The 19239-nt window shown below is 43.9% G+C and overlaps 1 protein-coding gene and 1 non-coding gene across 2 annotated transcripts in view; one reads left to right on the forward strand and one right to left on the reverse strand.

Moving 5' to 3' along the window:
* Window positions 1-3599: 3599 nt before the first annotated feature.
* LOC135268154 (uncharacterized) overlaps window positions 3600-19239 on the forward strand; it is a 64968-nt gene continuing 49328 nt past the window's right edge. The window contains exons 1-3 of the mRNA XM_064372145.1: window positions 3600-4072; window positions 4174-4386; window positions 4915-5059. Of these exons, the coding sequence (XP_064228215.1) occupies window positions 4284-4386; window positions 4915-5059 (248 nt within the window). The 5' untranslated portion in view covers window positions 3600-4072; window positions 4174-4283. The remainder of the gene's footprint in view (window positions 4073-4173; window positions 4387-4914; window positions 5060-19239) is intronic.
* LOC135273304 (small nucleolar RNA U13) lies at window positions 10547-10646 on the reverse strand. Its single transcript, XR_010341089.1, has one exon. It is a non-coding gene; the product is annotated as a small nucleolar RNA U13 (small nucleolar RNA).

The following is a 19239-nucleotide window of genomic DNA, read 5'->3' on the forward strand; positions in this document are numbered from 1 at the left end:
GGAGTATTCATTGCTGCACGCCTAGCTTCTGCATTTGCTTTCCTGTTTCCTCTTGCCTCTAGGGTCCCACCTTTTTGATGGCCTTGGCAATATATAACAGCTATTTTTCTTAGGATCCCGTACTGCATCTAAAAGTTGTAGGATTTTTTCTGGATACCCTACACTTGTTCCTTGGGCAGGTAGGAGTCCTTTTTTCTTGTATATGCTCCCATGTACATGTAGCATAGCAAAGGCATACTTTGAATTAGTATATACGTTGACTCTTTTACCTTTTGCTAACAGCAATGCCTGCGTTAAAGCTATTAGCTCTGCTCCGGGGGCTGGGGTTCCTGTTGGCAGGCTTTGGGCGTCTACCACTGAATTTAGAGTTACAACTGCATATCCTGCCCGTCTGACTTCTTCTGTTGCAAAGCTGCTACCAGCTGTAAAGTACCTGACATCTGGATTTTGGAGGGGCCGATCTGTCAGGTCCCTTCTACTTGAGAATACTTTATCTACTGTCTCTATACAGTTATATAGGGGAGCTTCTGTTTCCAGTGGGAGGAGGGAGGCAGGGTTGAGAGTGTTTATAGTTTCTGAGGTTATGTGGAGTTTTTACATAAAAGCCCTGATACTGGGTCATTCTAGGATTTGACGACCAATGGTGCCTTCTTTGCTCCATTAGTGTTAAAACAGAGTGTGGTACCCATACAGTTAACTGCTTTCCCAGAGCACTTGTAGCAGCAAGAGCCTTGAAACAGGATGGCCGTCCTGAGCCGCCGAGTCCGGTTGCTTTGATGGGCAGGCTATTGGGTGATGCCATGATTCCAAGATTGGGTTAAAACTCTGATGGCCATTCCCTTCTGCTCATGAACATACAGGAGAACGAGTTTAGTTATGTCTGGCAGTCCTAAAGCAGGTGCCTCAACTAGAGCCTTCTTGATTGTATTAAATGCTTTTTGTTGCTCAGGCCCCCAGATAAAGGGTTTTCTTTTCCCCCGCTTTTGTGGATTTATATGATTATCTTGCCATTAGTGAGAAATTTGGGATTTAAATATGGCAGAACCCTGTTGCCCCTAAGAACCCTGTGACTTGTTGCTGGGAGGTTGGGGTGGGAATTCTACAGACAGCTTCCTTGCATGCACTGCCTAACACACGCTGTCTGTCTGTGGCTTATGACAAACCCCAAGTGTGTGACTCCTTCGCAGGAAATCTGGGCTTTTTTTTTTTTTCTTCTTTTTATATGCTTTATACCTTGCCTTCCACAGAAGGTGGAGGTTTGGGGTTCCTTCATGGCAATTTTCGATAGCGGATGCTGCTAGGAGAAGGTCATTTCCATACTGCCGAAGGACACAGTTTTTATCTGGTGGGGTGTAAGCATTAAGGTCTGATGCTAGGGCCTCACTGAAAATTGTGGGGGAGTTTTTGAACCTTTGGGGAAGCTTGGTCCAAGTATACTGGAGATTTTCCCATTGAAGGGCAAAGATGGATCGGCTGACTGGCATGGGGGCGAAGGCGGAAGAAAACATTCTTTTCGTTTAAAACAGTCAACAATACTGCATTGGAGGGAATTAGGGAGAGGAGAGTGTATGGGTTTGGAACTACTGGGTGAATAGTTACTGTTGCTTGGTTTACAGCTCGTAGGTTCCTCCCTGGCCTGTAATTATCACAGGTATGGTACAATTTATTACTAGGCAGCCGTTTCTTTGACAAGGGTGGGATGTTCCAGGGTGACTGGCGTGGCTCCAAAATGCCACGTTTATTAGCCACTCTGGATGCTTTGCTGTGCCTAAAACAGCCTCCTGTGGTATGGGATACTGGTGTAGCCGGACTGGGCTGACTCCCACTGTTAGTTCTCATGGCTAGCTCAGGTGGATTGTTTTCAGCCCGTACCTCTGGGAATTTACTAATTAATTCTGAATATAACTTCCTTCATTGGCCCCAAGTTTGCTTTATAGGTCCCTTCATATCCCTAGCAAAGAATTGCCACTCAGCTTGTGGTACTGTGAAGGCTAATACCATAGCCTTTGGTTACTTAAAACCTAAAGTCATGTTATCTTTAGGCTTAAAAGAAATTTGTACTTGTAGTTTTTGGAGCAGATTCCTCCCCAACAAAGGAACAGGGCAGCTGGGAAGATATCAGAACTTGTGCTGCACCTCTTGCCTTCCAGTGACATATTTTGACTGGCAAAAGGGTTTGTTTTGGTTTGTTTTTACCTGCTATTCCTATAGCCCCAATGGTAATAGTGTAAGACAGTGATCCACCAGTTTGGATAATATCCCACCACTAGGTATTGCATGGGGATAAACCCCATGATCTTTATAGACCGTTCCTTTGGGGCATGCATACTTTCAATGCCCTTTCTTTTTCCACACTGCACATTGATCTCTCTCCAGTCTGGGCCGGGTTTTAGACTCTGGTTTAGCTATATTTTTTTCTTGCCCTCTTCCACGTCCTCCTCCACATCCTTTCATTATCCCAGCTTTTCTTTCAACTAAGGCAGCTGCTAGTAAATCTGCCTTTTCCTTTGCCTCACGCCGTGCCCTTCTCTTAGCCCGGGTCCCGTGCAGGGAGGGTGCAAAGCAGCAGAGTGTCTGCAACCCACCTGCCACCTTTCCAGCGCTACTACAAGATTTGCAAGAAGGAAGAAATGGTCATCTATGAGGAACAGTCTTTATTAACAAAGATTAAAATAGGGCAGCGGAGAAGTGCTGCAGGCTCCGACGTTGCTCCAACATGGGCGTCTCACCTGACTCCTCCCCACAGCCGTTGGCATCCACTGTCAGGTTTCAATGTTCCTGGACCTCAGGGCCTTCGTCCTCTCCAGTCTAAACGCAGAGACATTTGACATGGACCTGTTTTGCAAAATGCAATACGTTCTTATCGACTCTGGTTACCCTGCTGTGCACGAGAGCCAAAACCTCTTCCTCCTGTCTAGACTTTGGTCCTTTGACCGACACCCTCCATTCCCTCCCTCTGCCACTCTCCGGCCCCGGGTCACCATCCATCTACTGGCTACTTCAGTGGGGTCAACTGGTTCAGATCAACACTTCTGGGGCATCACGTGGAATTGGTCTCTCTGAGGTGGTGGAGATGCTGAGTAGTGGGATTTCCTCATTCCACGGTGCACACAGCTATCTAATCCTCACACTGCACCCCATGAATGTACAAGCAGCACGATTTGCCAATTAAAACAATACTAATAATGACAGAATAAATATAGTAAAATGCAAGAAGTGTGGCTTCACCGCCCCACCTACCTGATTTTATCAGCCGCCCAACTATGTTGAGCGGCTTCTTCTCTTGGGTGGGCACAGGCAGAAGCATCTCATTAGTATTGAAATGCATCGCCTGGCAGCTCTGCGGCAGCCCCGGCTTCTTGTTGGCTGGGCCAACACAGCCTCGGGCTGCCTAGCTTGGAGGACGCTGGCTTCGTGTGATGATTGTTGAGCCAGGGTTCTCTGGGTGGTGGTCTGGGTGGAGGAGGCGGCCATGAGGTCGTGCTGGAAGGATTGTTGAGCCAAAGTTTCTAAATCTTCACTGCCCTTGGAGCACTTGATGGAGGCTGCGGCCACGAGGTCACGCTGGAGGGCTTGCTGCGCCCAGGTTTGTAAATCTCCACCACTGCCAATGGAGCTCCCGATGGAGGAGGCCACGCGGTCACGCTGGCGGGCTTGCTGAGCCGAGGTTTCTGCATCCCCACCACTGCCGTTGGAGCTCGCAATGGAGGAGGCCACGGGGTCACGCTGGAGGGCTTGCTGAGCCGAGGTTTCTGCATCCCCACCACTGCCGTTGGAGCTCGCAATGGAGGAGGCCACGGGGTCACGCTGGAGGGCTTGCTGAGCCGAGGTTTCTGCATCCCCACCACTGCCGTTGGAGCTCGCAATGGAGGAGGCCACGGGGTCACGCTGGAGGGCTTGCTGAGCCGAGGTTTCTGCATCCCCACCACTGCCGTTGGAGCTCGCAATGGAGGAGGCCACGGGGTCACGCTGGAGGGCTTGCTGAGCCGAGGTTTCTGCATCCCCACCACTGCCGTTGGAGCTCGCAATGGAGGAGGCCACGGGGTCACGCTGGAGGGCTTGCTGAGCCGAGGTTTCTAAATCTCCACAATTGCTGATGGATCTCTTGATGGTCGGGGAGGCCATGGGGGCATGCTGGGGGTCTGGATTAAAACTCTCTGTCTTCCTCTTCAGGCCGGCAGGTGAACTGGAAACTTGCAGGCCGGCAGGTGAACTGGAAACTTGCGGGCCGGCAGGTGAACTGGAAACTTGCGGGCCAGCAGGTGAACTGGAAACTTGAGTGGATGGAGAACAGGTGGGATCCCCAGGAGCAAGGGACCGTAGTCTGTTATCGACTCGCTTTCTTCTTCTGTCATCGACTCGCTTTCTTATTCTGTCAGCAAAAAGGTAGGTGGCCATGGGATAATTATACAAGTTTTCTTTAATTGCCTTGGTGACTGTCTTAGCCCTGAATCCCATGGCCACCAAGACCTGGATCGTTTGAGCATTTGGGTGTTCCAGGATTTGCTTTTCATGAGTTGTCAGAGGCAACTGCTGGCCGTTGTTGACCCACGAGTCCCTGAGAACTTGCTGTACTGTGGGCCGCTCCCTGGGATCTGTCATTAACAGTTTTTTCATTAGACTTTCCAGGCCTTTTGAGAAGGAAGAGGGGCAGATGTACCTTCCAGATCGAATTTTTTCTTGGAGGACCATACGACTCTTTGAGAAGAAGGGTAGATCCCTCGACACCATCTCGTACAAAGTGACGCCTAGGCTCCAAACATCCATGGCGGGGCATTGGTAGCCCTGGCCCAGGATGACTTCTGGGGCCATGTAGAGGAAGGTGCCACAACGTGTTGTCAGCCACTGCCCCTCATCGTAAGTTGTTGCCAATCCGAAATCGGCAATTTTTATATTTCCTTCACCATCCAACAGGATGTTTTCCGGCTTCAGGTCCCTGTGTGCTATTCTTCTCGCGTGGCAGTACTCCATGGCCGACAGCATCTGCTGGAACTTTGCCCGGGCCTCCTCCTCTGTCACGTGGTTGCGGTACAGCCACTGGTGCAGGTCTCCTCCTGAGGTATACTCCAATATTAAATGGCATGCATCTGTGGTGTCGATGATCTGAAATAGTTCTACGATATTGGCGTGGTGCACAGACTTTAAAATCGTCAGCTCTGTCTGGCTAATGGCGACACGGGCGCCAGTTTTGTGGGTGGTTTTCACGGCCACCTGGGTCCCAGACAGCAAGTGGCGGGCCAGCTTCACCTCGCTGAAGGCACCACGGCCAATGAGTTCCAGCATTTGGTAACACTGTAGCCCCTGGTCAGGTGGGGCGTGGGCCAGTGTCTGCCCCATGGTGCCTGATGCCTCTCTACACTAACTACACGACTAACTACTAAGCAACAATACTAACTATACTAACTATGCTAAAATATTAAGCAACAATACTGACTATACCAAAGTACGCTAAAATACTAAGCAACGATAGTGACTATACTAACTACACTAACAACGCTAACTAGAAAAACACCAACCCCCCTCCCACAGAAACCCTCCCCCACCCCAAACCCCCCCACACCCAACCCCCCCCCCACACAGAAACACAGATAAAACACGCACACGCACACGCACACGCACACGCACACACACGCACACACACCACACCACTCGGCAATCGCTGGTCTGAATCCACAGGTCACCAAACAAGCTTCCAGGGATATCTCAGACCAAAAACCATGACCCAGCCAGGCCCTTATATAGGCCCTGTGATTCCATCACAAAGGCTTTTCATGACATCAGAGCAAAGCAGGGGCCAATCACGGCTGGGGGTCATTCAGAGTTCTGAGCATGAGCCAGTCGTGGCTAGGGATCGTTCAGAGTTCTGAGCATGAGCCAGTCATGGCTAGGGATCGTTCACAGAGATTTTCTCACTTTTGGTCCCCAAAACATCTTCCTCTTTTAAAAAGAAAAGTGCTTTTGTCTAGATGGGTTATAGAGATTGATATTTAGTTTCCTAGCCATTTAAACTGGTACAACACTTCAACGGCATTTTCACGTGTAGTTTCTTTTTCTATAATTTTTTTATTATACTCTTTAAGTTCTGGGGTACATGTATAGCTTGTGCAGGTTTGTTACATAGGTTTACAGGTGCCATGGTGGTTTTCAATCATTTGTAATTTCAAAATCTGAAATAGCTTTTGGATTTTGAAGATCTCCTAATGTCCACATGCAAAATACTCAATTCCTTTTCTTTCATCTCCCGGCCTCGTTTGTTTTTAATGGTTTCTGCTCTTTGTCTCATATTTTACTATAGAATATATACTGCATTTCTTTCCTGTTCTAAACATTGTTGTGATCATATTCTTGTAGCCAAATCTTTGTTCTCATTTTTTTTTTTTAATTTTTTATGCTGTTGAATCCCTCTGAGCCCTGCCTTTCCCTGCCTCCTCCTCCTCTGTACTCATTTTTGCTAAAATCTGTAAGTGGATAAATTCTTTAAAAGCTTTGCACATTGTGAAGGGTTGGTTTTTTTTTTTTAATATTTATTACAGTAAGATTCAAATGTATGTGCAAGTAGAGAGCAATAAGCCGTTGTGTACCTGTCACTCAGTTACGTCTGTCACTTAGTCATTAACTTGGGGACACTCTTGTATCATCTATATCCTTTAACCTTCTTCTCATTATACTTTTTCTTGGGAGAAGTTTATTAATTGATAGGTGTTACTTTGGGGTGAATAAGAAGGTAGCCAACTAGTGTGCTGGGGAACTGCGGGTGGGCAGGGGTTCCTAGAAGCCAAAATGTAAGGTTCTTTTCTTTGGGATCCTTTCCTCTCCTTAGAGAAGACCCTTTAGCTTTCTACCTGAGAAGCTGATGCCTAGTTGTCAGGCTTTCTTCTTGCCAAGATAGGGGTGTTAACTCCTGTATACAGACGTTCACTTAATCCTTTTAACCAGTCCCACATCTCACCACAGCCCTATGCTATACCTGGGTTTCTCCATTCAGAGCCCATTTAGGGTCTCTAGTGCCAGTCTTTTTCCTCATTGGCTGTGTCCCCCAGGTCCTTTTTTTAAAAAAATTTTTTCCCAATGGTGATGCACTTACTGAGCAGATGCAGTGATCTTCTTACCTGATCCTACGTATAACCGTTGGCCTAAATGTAAGATGGTTTGCCGGCATCAGCAATAAGACTAGTAGTGGGGCTAAAAAACAAGTTCTCTTAAGGCTAAATCTTGACCTCCTGTTCTAGGATGACCAACTTAATCTGAAAAGAATTTGCAACGTGTAAGTATATTAGGATTACAGCCATCGGTATACACACTTAAAAGTAGTTCAGCAGGGCACGGTGGTTCACACCTGTTATCCCAGCACTTTGGGAAGCCAAGGCAGGTGGATCATGAGGCCAGGAGTTCAAGACCAGCCTGGCCAACATGGTAAAGCCCCATCTTTACTAAAAAAAAATTAGCTAGGCGTGGTGGCGCATGCCTGTAATCCCAGCTACTTGGGACACTGAGGCAGGAGAATCACTTGAACCTGGGAGGCAGAGGTTGCAGTGAGCCGAGATCGTGCCACTGAACTCCAGCCTGGGTGACAAAGCAAGACTCTGTCTCAAAAAAAAGTAGTTCTGCTACCATTAACTTAGTCTAAAAGAGTCACATAAGAATACCAATGTTATTTTGTTCGAACGCCATGGTTATTTCAGTTTAAAAGCATTTCTCTCAAAGCTGCTTCTCTCTTCACAACAGTAGAGCTCTGGCAGTAAATTAAGTGGTTGAGGACTCAGTGAAACTGTGGCTAATTTCTGGTTCAGTCTGAGCTCTCTTTGCACTATGATCAAAATGGAGTCTTGCCAGCTGCCAAGGGTAGCCTTGCAGGTCTCTTCCAATGAATATAAGTTCCACATGGCTGGGGAGGCCTCATAATCATGGCAGAAGGTCAAGGAGGAGCAAAGGCATGTCTTACATGGTGGCAGGCAAGCCTGTTCTCATACTTTTAAAATTATTTGGTGACTGGGTGCGGTGGCTCATGCCTGTAATCCCAGCACTTTGGGAGGCCAAGACAGGCAGATCACTTGAGGTCAGGAGTTCGAGACCAGCCTTGCCAACGTGGTGAAACTTCATCTCTACTAAAAATACAAAAATTAGCGGGGCGTGGTGGTGCACACCGGTAATGCCAGCTACTCGGGAAGCTGAGGAACAATTGTTTGAACCCGGGAGGCGGAGGTTGCAATGGGCCAGGATTGTGTTACTGCACTGCAGCCTGGGCAACAGAGCAAGACTCTGTCTCAAAACAAACAAAAGTTATTTGGTGATTTTTTTTTTTTTTTTTTTTTTTTTTTTTTTTGAGACGGAGTCTCTGTGACTCAGACTGCAGTGCAATGGCACAATCTCTGCTCACTGCAACCTCTGCTTCCCGGGTTTAAGCAATTTTCCTGCCTCAGCTTCCTGAGTAGCTGGGACTACAGGCATGCGCCACCACACCGGCTAATTTTTGTATTTTTAGAAGAGACAGGGTTTCACCATGTTGGCCAGGCTGATCTCAAACTCCTGACCTCAAGTGATCCACCCGCCTTGGCCTCCCAAAGTGCTGGGATTACAGGGGTGAGCCAAAATACCCGGCCCATTTTAACCATTTTTAAGTGTACTGTTGAGTGACATTAAATGCATTCACAGTGTTGTGCAACCATCACTATCCATTTCCAGAACTTTTTCATCATTCTACATAGAAACTCTCTATCCATTAAATAACTCCCATTTTCCCCTTCCCTCTGCCCCTGGCAACCTCTCTTCTACTTTCTTTCTATGAGTTTGCCTGTCCTAACTGCTTCATATAAGTGAAATCTTACTATATGTGTCTTTTTGTATTTAATGAAGTGTAATGTTTTTAAGGTTCATCCATGTCATAGCATGTGTCAGAATTTTATTCTTTTTTCAAGCTGAATAATACTGTATTTTATGGATATCCACATTTTGTTTATTCATCCGTCAATGAACATTTGGGCTGTTCTCACCTTTTAACTATTGTAAATAATGCTGTTATGAACATGGCTATACAGATATCTGTTGGAATCCCACTTTAATTCTTTGGATATATACCTAGAAGAGGAATTGCTGGGACATACAGTAAATCTATGCTCAACTTTTTGAGGAACCACCCAACGATTTTCCAAAGTGGCTGCTCCATTTTACATTTTCATCAGTAATGCTCAAGAGTGCCAGTTTCTCCATTTGCTCACCCACACTTGCTATTTTCCTTTTCTTTGTTTTTTAATAAAATTCATTTTAATGGGTAGGAATTGGTATCTCATTGTGATTTTGAGTTGCATTTTCTAAGGAATATTGATGTTGAGCAGTTTTTCATACGCTGATTGGCCATTTGTATATCTTCTTTTTTGTCATCGTTTGAATTTTTTTTTTTTTTTTTTTTTTTTTTGAGACAGGGTCTTGCTCTGTTGCCGAGACTGGAGGGCAGTGGCACGATCCCAGCTCACTGCAGCCTCATTCCTCTGGTCCCAAGTGATCCTCCCACCTCAGTCTTCCTAGTAGCTGCGACTGCAGGCACATGCCTCCATGCCTGGCTAATATTCATATTTTTTGTAGAGATGGGGTTTCGCCATGTTACCTAGGCTGGTCTTGAACTCCTGAGCTCAAGTGATCCATCCACTTCAGCTTCACAAAGTGGTGGGATTACAGGCATGAGCCACTCCACCAAGCCTGCATTTCTTCTTTAGAGAAATGTTTATTCAAGTCCTTTTCTAATTTTGAATTGTTTATTGTTACTTTGTTGTTACTGTTGAGTTGTAGGAATTCTTTACATATTCTGGATATTAATCCCTTATTAGATATATGATTTGCAAATAGTTTCTCCAATTCTGTTGGTTATCATTTCACTCTCTTTATTGTGTGCTGTGCACAACAATTTTAACTTTTTTTTTCTTTTTTAAGACAGAGTCTCCCTCAGTCACCCAGGGTTGGAGTACAGTGCTGCAGTCTTGGCTCACTTCTGCAGCCTCCACGACTCCCAGACTCAAGCAATCCTCCTGCCTCAGCCTTCCAAGTAGCTGAGACTACAGACACACACAACCACGCTCAGCTAATTTTTTTTTGTATTGATCTCGCCACGTTGCCCAGGCTGGTCTCAAACTCCTGAGCTCAAGCAGTCTGCCTGCCTTGGCTTCCCAAAGTGCTGGGATTAAGGCGTGAGCCACCACGCCTGGCCAAAAGTTTTTAATTTTTATGAATTCCAGTTTATCAATTTTCTTCTTTTGTTGCCTCTACTTTTCAGTCCTTGCTAAATTCAGCATCATGAAGATCTTTCTCTTATGTTTTCTTCTAAGGGCATTACTGTTTTTAGCTCCTCTTCTTTAATCTATTTTGAGTTAATTTTTGTGTATAATATAAAAGAAAAGTCCAACTTCACTTTTGCGTGTAACTATCTAGTTTTCCCAGTAGCATTTGTTGACTGTCCTTTCCCCAATGACTGGTACCTTTTGTCAAAAATCAGTACATCATATTTGTGAGAGTTTATATCTGTTTTTTTTTTTTTTTTTTCTTTTTCTTTTCTTCAGGTTAGATGGGTAGTGCTGATGTCATAACAAGGTTTGAGAATGACACATCTCACATGTTTCTAAAACACCCAATTATCATTCTGGTGAACTACAGAAGATCTGTACTCTATTCTATTCCATTGGTTTATGTCAGTACCACATTGTTTTGCTTACTGTAGCTTTGTAACCTATATCACTGCCAGAAACTTCTGTAGTGTGGAGTACGACGTAAGACACCTCCCTGAAACTTTCCTCTGACTTACAAAGGCAGGAAGTTGTTTCATTTGTTTCACAAACCCAGTTGATAAATCATTAGGGAAAACCTAATGAAGCTTTTGCTACATGAAGATTTTCCTATCCTGTCACCATCATTCAGGGACATTTAAAAAAATTACATTATGTAGTTATCTTCTCTCACCAGAACTATGAAGTGCTGCTAGCCCACACCCCATTCTGAGACCAGGGAAGTTTTGGTTTTTTCTTTGGAGACTGGGGTTCTTGCTCTGTCTCCCAGGCTGGAGTGCAGAGGCACAATTTTGGCTCTCTGAAACCCCTGCCTCCCAGGTTCAAGTGATTTTTCCTTCACAGCTTCCAGAGTAGCTGGGACCACAGGCACGCGGAGCACGACCGGCTAATTTTTGTGTTTCTACTAGAGACAGGGTTTCACCATGTTGGCCAGACTGAGAAAATTATAGTTTAGAGACTATGTTCGTGTGGCTTTCTGGTTATTTAAGTCATATTCAGTGTTGTCTCTGGTCATGTTTTGCTTTACTTTCAAGATTCTTTCATTTCAGTGAGCCTTGGTCTTAGCATATTTGTATTCTAATGATTTGAAGTCACATTCTGGCACTCAGAACAATAGAGACAATTGTAATTTTTCATATCTTCACATGATATGTCATTATCGTTTTTGATCCTGAGTAGTTAAATTTCATGTTGATTGTGTTTTTAACAGTAAAGTATATTTACTTGTGAAATAATTTTCATTCTGAATTTAAGGATCAAGATTATAGGACCGGCCCAAGTGAGGAGAAACCCAGCAGGCTTATTCGATTAAGCGGGGTGCCTGAAAATGCCACAAAAGAAGAGGTAAGGCATGTGTTCTTTCCTGTTTCTCTATGTCAGTTAAAAATTTAAAAACCTTTTAGTTTGAAAAATTGTAGGTTCACAAGATGCAAAGAAATGCGCTGAGAAGGCTTGTGTATTTTTCTCCCATCCTCCCTCAATGTTAATATTTTGCATAACTATGGTATAGTATCTAAACCAGGAAATTGACTCTGTTATAATTCATAAAGTTTATTCAGATTTTGCCATTTATGCATGTACTCACTGAGGTGAGGTTAAAAATTATTATGACAAATGATTGCTCTCTTTAGACACAATCACATCCTTTAGAACATATTATTTCTGGAATGCATACATAAAGATGCAGTTTATTTACAATAGTAAAAACTAGAAACTGCCTAACTGTCCAATATCAAAGGATTGGCTGACTAAATTAGGGCCGAACTTACGACATTTCTACTCTGTGCCAGGCATTGTGTGATACTTATAAGCATTAGTTCATTTAATTATCATATATATAATCTGTTCACTCTAAATATTAAGCATTACTGTATGCCAGGCATTGTTCTAGATACTGGGTGATGTAGCAGTGTATATTATAAAGTCACTGCCTCTATGGATAAAGAAAAAGCAAACAAAAAACAGATTACATAATTTTCGTCAGTGAATAAGTGCTCTGAAGAAAACTAAAGTATAGGCTGGGCATGGTGGCTTACACCTGTAATCTTAGCACTTTGGGAGACTAAAGCAGGCGGATCACTTGAGGTCAGGAGTTTGAGACCAGCCTAGCCAACATGGTGAAACCTCGTCTCTATTAAAAATAGAAAAAAAATAAGCTGGGTGTGGTGGCATGTGCCTGTAATCCCAGCTACTCAGGATGCTGAGGCAGGAGAATTGCTTGAACCCAGGAGGCGGAGGTTTTAGTGAACCAAGATTGTACCACTGCACTCCAATCTGGGCAACAGAGCAAGACCTGGTCTCAAAAAAGAAAACTAAAGCTAAAGTACAGGCTTAGAGTGTCACTGGAATTGGGGCTGTTTTATTTTTATCATCATCTTTGTTTGTTTGTTTGTTTGAGATGGAATCTTGCTCTGTCACCTCGGCTGGAGTCTAGTGGCACGATCTCGGCTCAGTACAACCTCTGCCTCCCGAGTTCAAGCAATTATTCTGCCTCAGCCTCCCAAGTAGCTGGGATTATAGGCACACGCCACCACGCCTGGCTAATTTTTGTATTTTAGATAAAAACAGGGTTTCACCATATTGGTCAGGCTGGTCTCAAACTCCTGACCTCAGGTGATCCACCTCCCAAAGTGCTGTGATTCTAGACATGAGCCACTGCCCACAGCCCATTTTTAAATTTTGTTGAGGCAGAGTCTCACTTTGTTGCCCAGGCTGGAGCGCAGTGGTGCAGTCATGGCTCACCTCAGCCTCCTGAGTAGCTGGGACTACAGGCGTGCATGCTTATGGGGCTAATTTTTATATTGTGTAGTTAGGGAGGCATTACTGAGGAAGAGGCATTTGAGTCCAGGCCTGAATGCAGTGAGAGAACAGTTGAATATAGGGAAACAAACTGCCTGTGCTGAGGAAGTGCTGTGGCCCTGGACTGTAATGAACCCAGTACATCATTTTATGTTTAACACATGAGAAACTGGACACTAAAAGGTTACATAGCAAGTAAGCAGGAGAGCTTGGAATGTACACAATATGAGTACAGAGAGCTTGAGCCCTTTAAGGTTATGTTCTGCTTTTCTTATATACCTGAGAAGGTTATGTTCTTTTGCTTTTTTTATATACCTGAGGGAAAAAAAAAAAGAGACAGGATACTCCAGACTGGAGTGCATTGGCCCAATCAAGGCTCACTACAGCCTCAAACTCCTGGGCTCAAACCCTCCTCCCGAGTAACTGGGACTATAGGTGTCAGCCACCACTCTTGGTCAAAAAAAAATTTATTTATTTATTTATTTTTTTTTGAGGCTGAGTCTCACTCTGTCGCCCAGGCTTGGAGTGCAGTGGTGCGATCTCGGCTCACTGCAACCTCCACCTTCTGGGTTCAAGCAATTCTCCTGCCTCAGCCTCCTGAGTAGTTGGGACTACAGGCACGCACCACCACGCCCGGCTAATTTTGTATTTTTAGTAGAGATGGGGTTTCACCAAGTTAGCCCAGGATAGTCTTGATCTCCTGATCTCGTGATCCGCCCGCCTTAGCCTCCCAAAGTCTGGGATTACAGGCATGAGCCACTGTGTGCCCGGCCTTTTTTTTTTTTTTTTTTTTTTTTTTTTTTAATTTTTAAAAAATCTTTTAAAGGCAGCGTCTCGCTCTGTTGCCCAGGCTGGAGTATAGTGGCATGATCTCAGCTCACTGCAGCTCCAGCGTTCTACTTCCAAGTGATTCTCCTGCCTCAGCCTTCCAAGTAGCTGGGATTACAGGCATGTGCCACTATACGCAGCTAATTTTTTTTTTTGAGTTGGAGTTTTGCTCTTGTTGCCGAGGCTGGAGTGCAATGGCATGATCTAGGCTCGCCACAACCTCTGGCTTCCAGGTTCAAGTGATTCTTCTGCCTCAGCCTCCCGAGTAGCTGAGATTACTGTCATGCGCCACCATGCCCAGCTAATTTTGTATTTTTAGTAGAGACAGGGTTTCTCCACGTTGGTTAGGCAGGTCTCAAACTCTCGACCTCAGGTGATCCACCTGCCTTGGCCTCCCGAAGTGTTGAGATTACAGGCGTGAGCCACTGTACCCATCCTAATTTTTGTATTTTTAGTAGAAATGGGGTTTCTCCATGTTAGCCAGGCTGGTCTCAAACTCCTGACCTCAGGTGATCCACTTGCCTTGGCTTCCCAAAGTGCTGGGATTACAGGTGTGAGCCACTGTGCCTGGTCACCTGGGTAATTATTATTATTATTTTTGGAGATGGGGTCTCGCTCTGTTACCTAGGCTGTAGTGCAGTGGCGCGATCTTGCTCACTGAAGCCTTTGCCTCCCAGCAGTTCTCCCACCTCAGCTTCACAAGTAGCTGGGATTACAGGTGCACCACCACACCTGGCTAATTTTTGTATTTTTAGTAGAGATGGGGTTTCACCATATTGGGCAGGCTGGTCCTGAACTCCTGACCTCAGGTGATCCACCCTCCTTGGCCCCTCAAAGTGTTGGGAGTACAGGTGTGAGCTGCTGCACCTGGCCTCTCCCGGATAATTAAGAAAAAAAAAAAAAAAATTTTTTTTTAAGAGTAGGGTCTCACTATGTTGTCCAGGCTTATCTTAAACATGTGGCTTTAAGCGATCCTCCCACCTTGGCCTTCTGAAGTGCTGGAATTATAGGTATGAGCCACTGCATTCCGCCAATTTTTGAATAATTACGTTTTACTCATTCTTTTTTCCTTTTGTTGAGACGGAGTTTTGCTCTTGTTGCCCAGGCTGGAGTGCGCAATGGTGTGATCTCGGTTCACCACAACCTCCGCCTCCTGGGTTCAAGTGATTCTCCTGAGCCTTCTGAGTAGCTGGGATTACAGGCATGCGCCACCACGTCCGGCTAATTTTGTATTTTTAGTAGAGACAGGGTTTCTCCATGTTGGTCAGGCTGGTCTCAAACTCCTGACCTCAGGTGATCTGCCTGCCTTGGCCTCCCAAAGTGCTGGGATTACAGGCATGAGCCACTGTGCCCGGCCTCATTAAACATTTTTTGAATGCCTTAAGTGTTTATCGTTAACTTTCCTTTTACACAATAATCATGGCTTTAAATGATGTATGATGAAAACCTTTAGGGAAAAATGTAACATTCAGTGTTTGATTATGATTTGTATCATTAGTGTAAATGCCATATTTTTACAGATTCTTAACGCTTTTCGGACTCCTGATGGTATGCCTGTAAAGAACTTGCAGCTGAAGGAGTATAACACAGGTGAGTTTCTTGACTTGCATATGGCCTTGGGTTAGGAAGGGTCTTTGTTAGATCTCTGCATCATATGCTACTTAAAACTTGTTTTAAGAAACCACAATTAAAATTTCCAGAAGCCTCTGTTGATGCCTTCAAATAACAAGCAGCTTTAGTCTTAGCTGTGGTTCTTTGTGGATATTTGTCCACACACGGGCGATGAGGATGCATGTTCCAGTTCTTCTGAATGCCTGTGATATATAAAGTGAGTGTTGCAGCAATTGCCCTGAATATATTTTATGTAATTATTAAACTTGCTATTTATGTTCTTCATGGTGGTGGAATGTTTATGTTTGAGCCTAATAGGATTTAATAAGCTTGCTGTATGTAAAATTTTACATTCATAGCTTCAGAGTAAAACTTAGGACTTCCCAGAGAAATTGTCCAAATTAGTGGTTTCTTTAATTTTCTGTTTTGCTTTGAGAATGGAGTCCTGTAACAGCTATTTTGTTGAAACCCATGAATAGATGCAGAAGAGCTTTCTCTTTGACATCTGTTCTATGGTCTGAACTGTAGATTAAACTTTTGAGAATATGCTCCTAGTCATATTTTACAGTACCAATTTCAGTCATTTCCTTTAAATCTTACTATAGTAAAAGTGGGGAAAGGTGAAATGCCAACAACTCAAGGTTTTGGCCAATATTTTTAGAACTATATATAATAATAAGTGGTTTAAAAATAAAGATAATCTTTAGGTGACCTATTTTGCAGAATTTTAAATGGAAGAGAGTAGAGCATGAGTCTTCACAGAGTTTAGAATTTCAGTTAAAGAGATCTTCAAGTAAGAACATGTCATAGTTTTGAGGGCATAATTTTAGCAGTTTACCATGGAATAAAAATTTTGCATTCACTAGATAGCTTCTTCATATTGCTTCCGCAGAGGAAAATTATCCACAAAATAAATTTTGTGCTTGAAAGAATATGGTATTAAGTCCAGAAATAATTTGTTCTATAATTTGAGAGCAAACTCAGAAGTATTATTTCTCAGAGAGTTAATTATTTCTTTTGTTTTAAAAACATCAATCTTGAATTTGTGGAAACCTAAGAGTAGATATATTATTATTATTGTATATCTCACTTTTGTTGGTTATATTTATTTTTTGCATATGCCTCATACATGCTTTCTTTGGGAACTCAAGGTAGAATTTACAGGCTAGAGATGCTTTTTAACTCTCAAGATAGTAATGTCAGCTGTCTTGTTTCATGAACTGTGCTTTCATTAAGTATTGATATGTTTAGTAAAGGAGATGTCTTAATATTTAAATAGCAGCAGTTCAAACTCCAGTTTCTTTAGTATTCTTTGACTTTCTAATTGTCAAATTTGTCAGCACAGTAAAAATTATATTAACATATAGGGTCTAAAGAGGAAGTTCTGAAATGTGCTGATTGTAGTAGCTATTAGAATTGGCAGACTGAAGACACTGATACACCTGGGAAATCATTCAGGACAGTGCTTAAAAATAAAACTAAAAACACCTTTCGGCAAATACAATCTTTTCTTGGCATTCTATTAAGTTGTGTGTGTGTGTATGTGTTTTTTTTTTTTGTTGTTGTTGTTGTTTTTAGTGAAAGGATTGGATTACCTGTTATTACATCTCTATGTGACAAGTAGGATGAACTTTTGAAAATGTCAGTCAGATCATGTTACTCCCATGTCTAAAACCCTCTTAGTGCCTTCATCTTCACTTGGAAGAAATTCTCAACTTCTTGTTTCATCTTACAAACCCGTGCATGAGCTGATCCTTGGCTGTTTGATCTTATTCGGTACTGCTCTCCACCTGCTGTATTTTACTGTAACCACACTGAGCTTTTCTCTTGTCTTTGACCAATACAAACTTCTTTCTGTGTCAGAGTCTTTGCACTGGTCTTCCCTCTGATCTTTACTTGTCTTCTAGGGTTTAGTTCTTGACTTCAGTTTCACCTTTCTGAGTCCTTGTGTCACCTTCAAATCTAAAATCACCTGGTAGTTGTTTTCTATCACATCCTTGTTTGGATCTATCACTGATTGGATATTTCTATCACTGGATTTTTCAGTTGGATCTATCACTGATCTATCACTGGTCACTGATTGGATTGAATCTGTCACTGGTATTGGATGATATTTTTCTCAGTGGTTTTGTGTAACTTATTTCTCTCACTAGAGAGGAATGACAGCAGGAGCCTTATCTTGTTCCTTCTTGTTTCCACCAGTGCTTGACAGTCAGTAGGTCCCACATATGCATGGAATAGATTATTATTTATGATGTTTGTGAAGAGCAGCTCTGATTTCCCCTCAGGTGTGGAGCATTAAAGGGTAGTGGAGGTTTCACAGCAGCAGTGCAGCTTAGGGCTTATCTGAAGAATATGTCTTGGAACAATCAGATGTTCTGAGAACTATAACGTTTACCGTTAAAAGATCATATGTGGTAGCCAGGCACGATGTTGTACATCTGTAGTCCTAGCTACTTGGGAGTCTGAGATGGCAGAATTGCTTGAGCCCAGGAATTTGAGGTCAGCCTGGGCAACTTAGCAAGACCTTGTCTCCTTTAAAAAAAAAAAAGTCGTATGTGAATCTCAGTAGTAACAGTGACTTAAAAATTTTTTTATGGCTGGGCATGGTGGCTCACGCTTGTAATTCCAGCACTTTGGGAGGCCAAGGCGGGTGGGTCGTGAGGTCAAGCGATTGAGACCATACTGGCCAACATGGTGAAACCCCATCTCTACTAAACATACAAAAATTAGCTGGGTGTGGTGGCGCATGCCTATGGTCCCAGCTACTTGGCAGGCTGAGGCAGGAGAATTGCTTGAACCTAGGAGGCGGAGGTTGCAGTAAGCCGAGATCGCACCACTGCACTCCAGCCTGGCAACAGTGAGACTTCATCTCAAGAATAAATAAATAAATGAATAAATAAATAAATTTATTATTTTTTTTTATGAGAGACAGGGTCTTACTCTGTTGCCCAGGTTGGAGTGCATTTGTACGATCGTAGCTTACTGTAACCTCAAACCCTGTGCTCAAGTGAACCTTCTGTCTCAATCTTCAGAGTAGTTAGGACTACAGATGCGTGCCACCATGCCAGGCTAACTTTTTGTAGAGGTGCGGTCTTACTGTGTTGCCCAGGCTGGTCTCAAAATCCTGAGCTCAAGTGATTCTCCTGCCCCGTCATCCCAAAGTGCTGGGATTACAGGTGTGAACCACTATGCCCAGCCAAATGGGTGACTTTCATAGGTGAAAACTGGCAGTCAGTATTTTAGGCTGAGTGATCACCTGCAAGATGGATATTGCTCATAAAAGGGGAATTATGTAGCACAGTCCATCCTTTTTTTTTTTTGGAGACAGAGTCTCGCTTTGCCACTCAGGTGGAGTTCAGCGGCGTGATCTCAGCTCACTGCCACCTCTGCCTCCCAGGTTCAAGCAGTTCTCTGCCTCAGTCTCCTGAATAGCTGGGATTACAGGCCCCCACCACCACACCCAGCTAATTCTTGTATTTTTGTATTTTTTTTTTTTGAGACAGAGTCTTGCTCTGTTGCCAGGTGCTAGGGTGGAGTACAGTGGCACAGTCTCGGCTTACTGCAACCTCTGCCTCCTGGGTTCAAGCAATTCTCCTGCCTCAGCCTCCCAAGTAGCTGGGACTACAGGCGCACGCCATCATGCCCAGCTAATTTTTGTATTTTAGTAGAGACGGGGTTTCACCATGTTAGCCAGGATGGTCTTGATCTCTTGACCTCATGATCCGCC

Source organism: Aotus nancymaae, unplaced genomic scaffold, assembly GCF_030222135.1.
Source record: "Aotus nancymaae isolate 86718 unplaced genomic scaffold, 86718_ANA_hifiasm-v0.15.2.pri h1tg000914c, whole genome shotgun sequence".
Taxonomy (NCBI): domain Eukaryota; kingdom Metazoa; phylum Chordata; class Mammalia; order Primates; family Aotidae; genus Aotus; species Aotus nancymaae.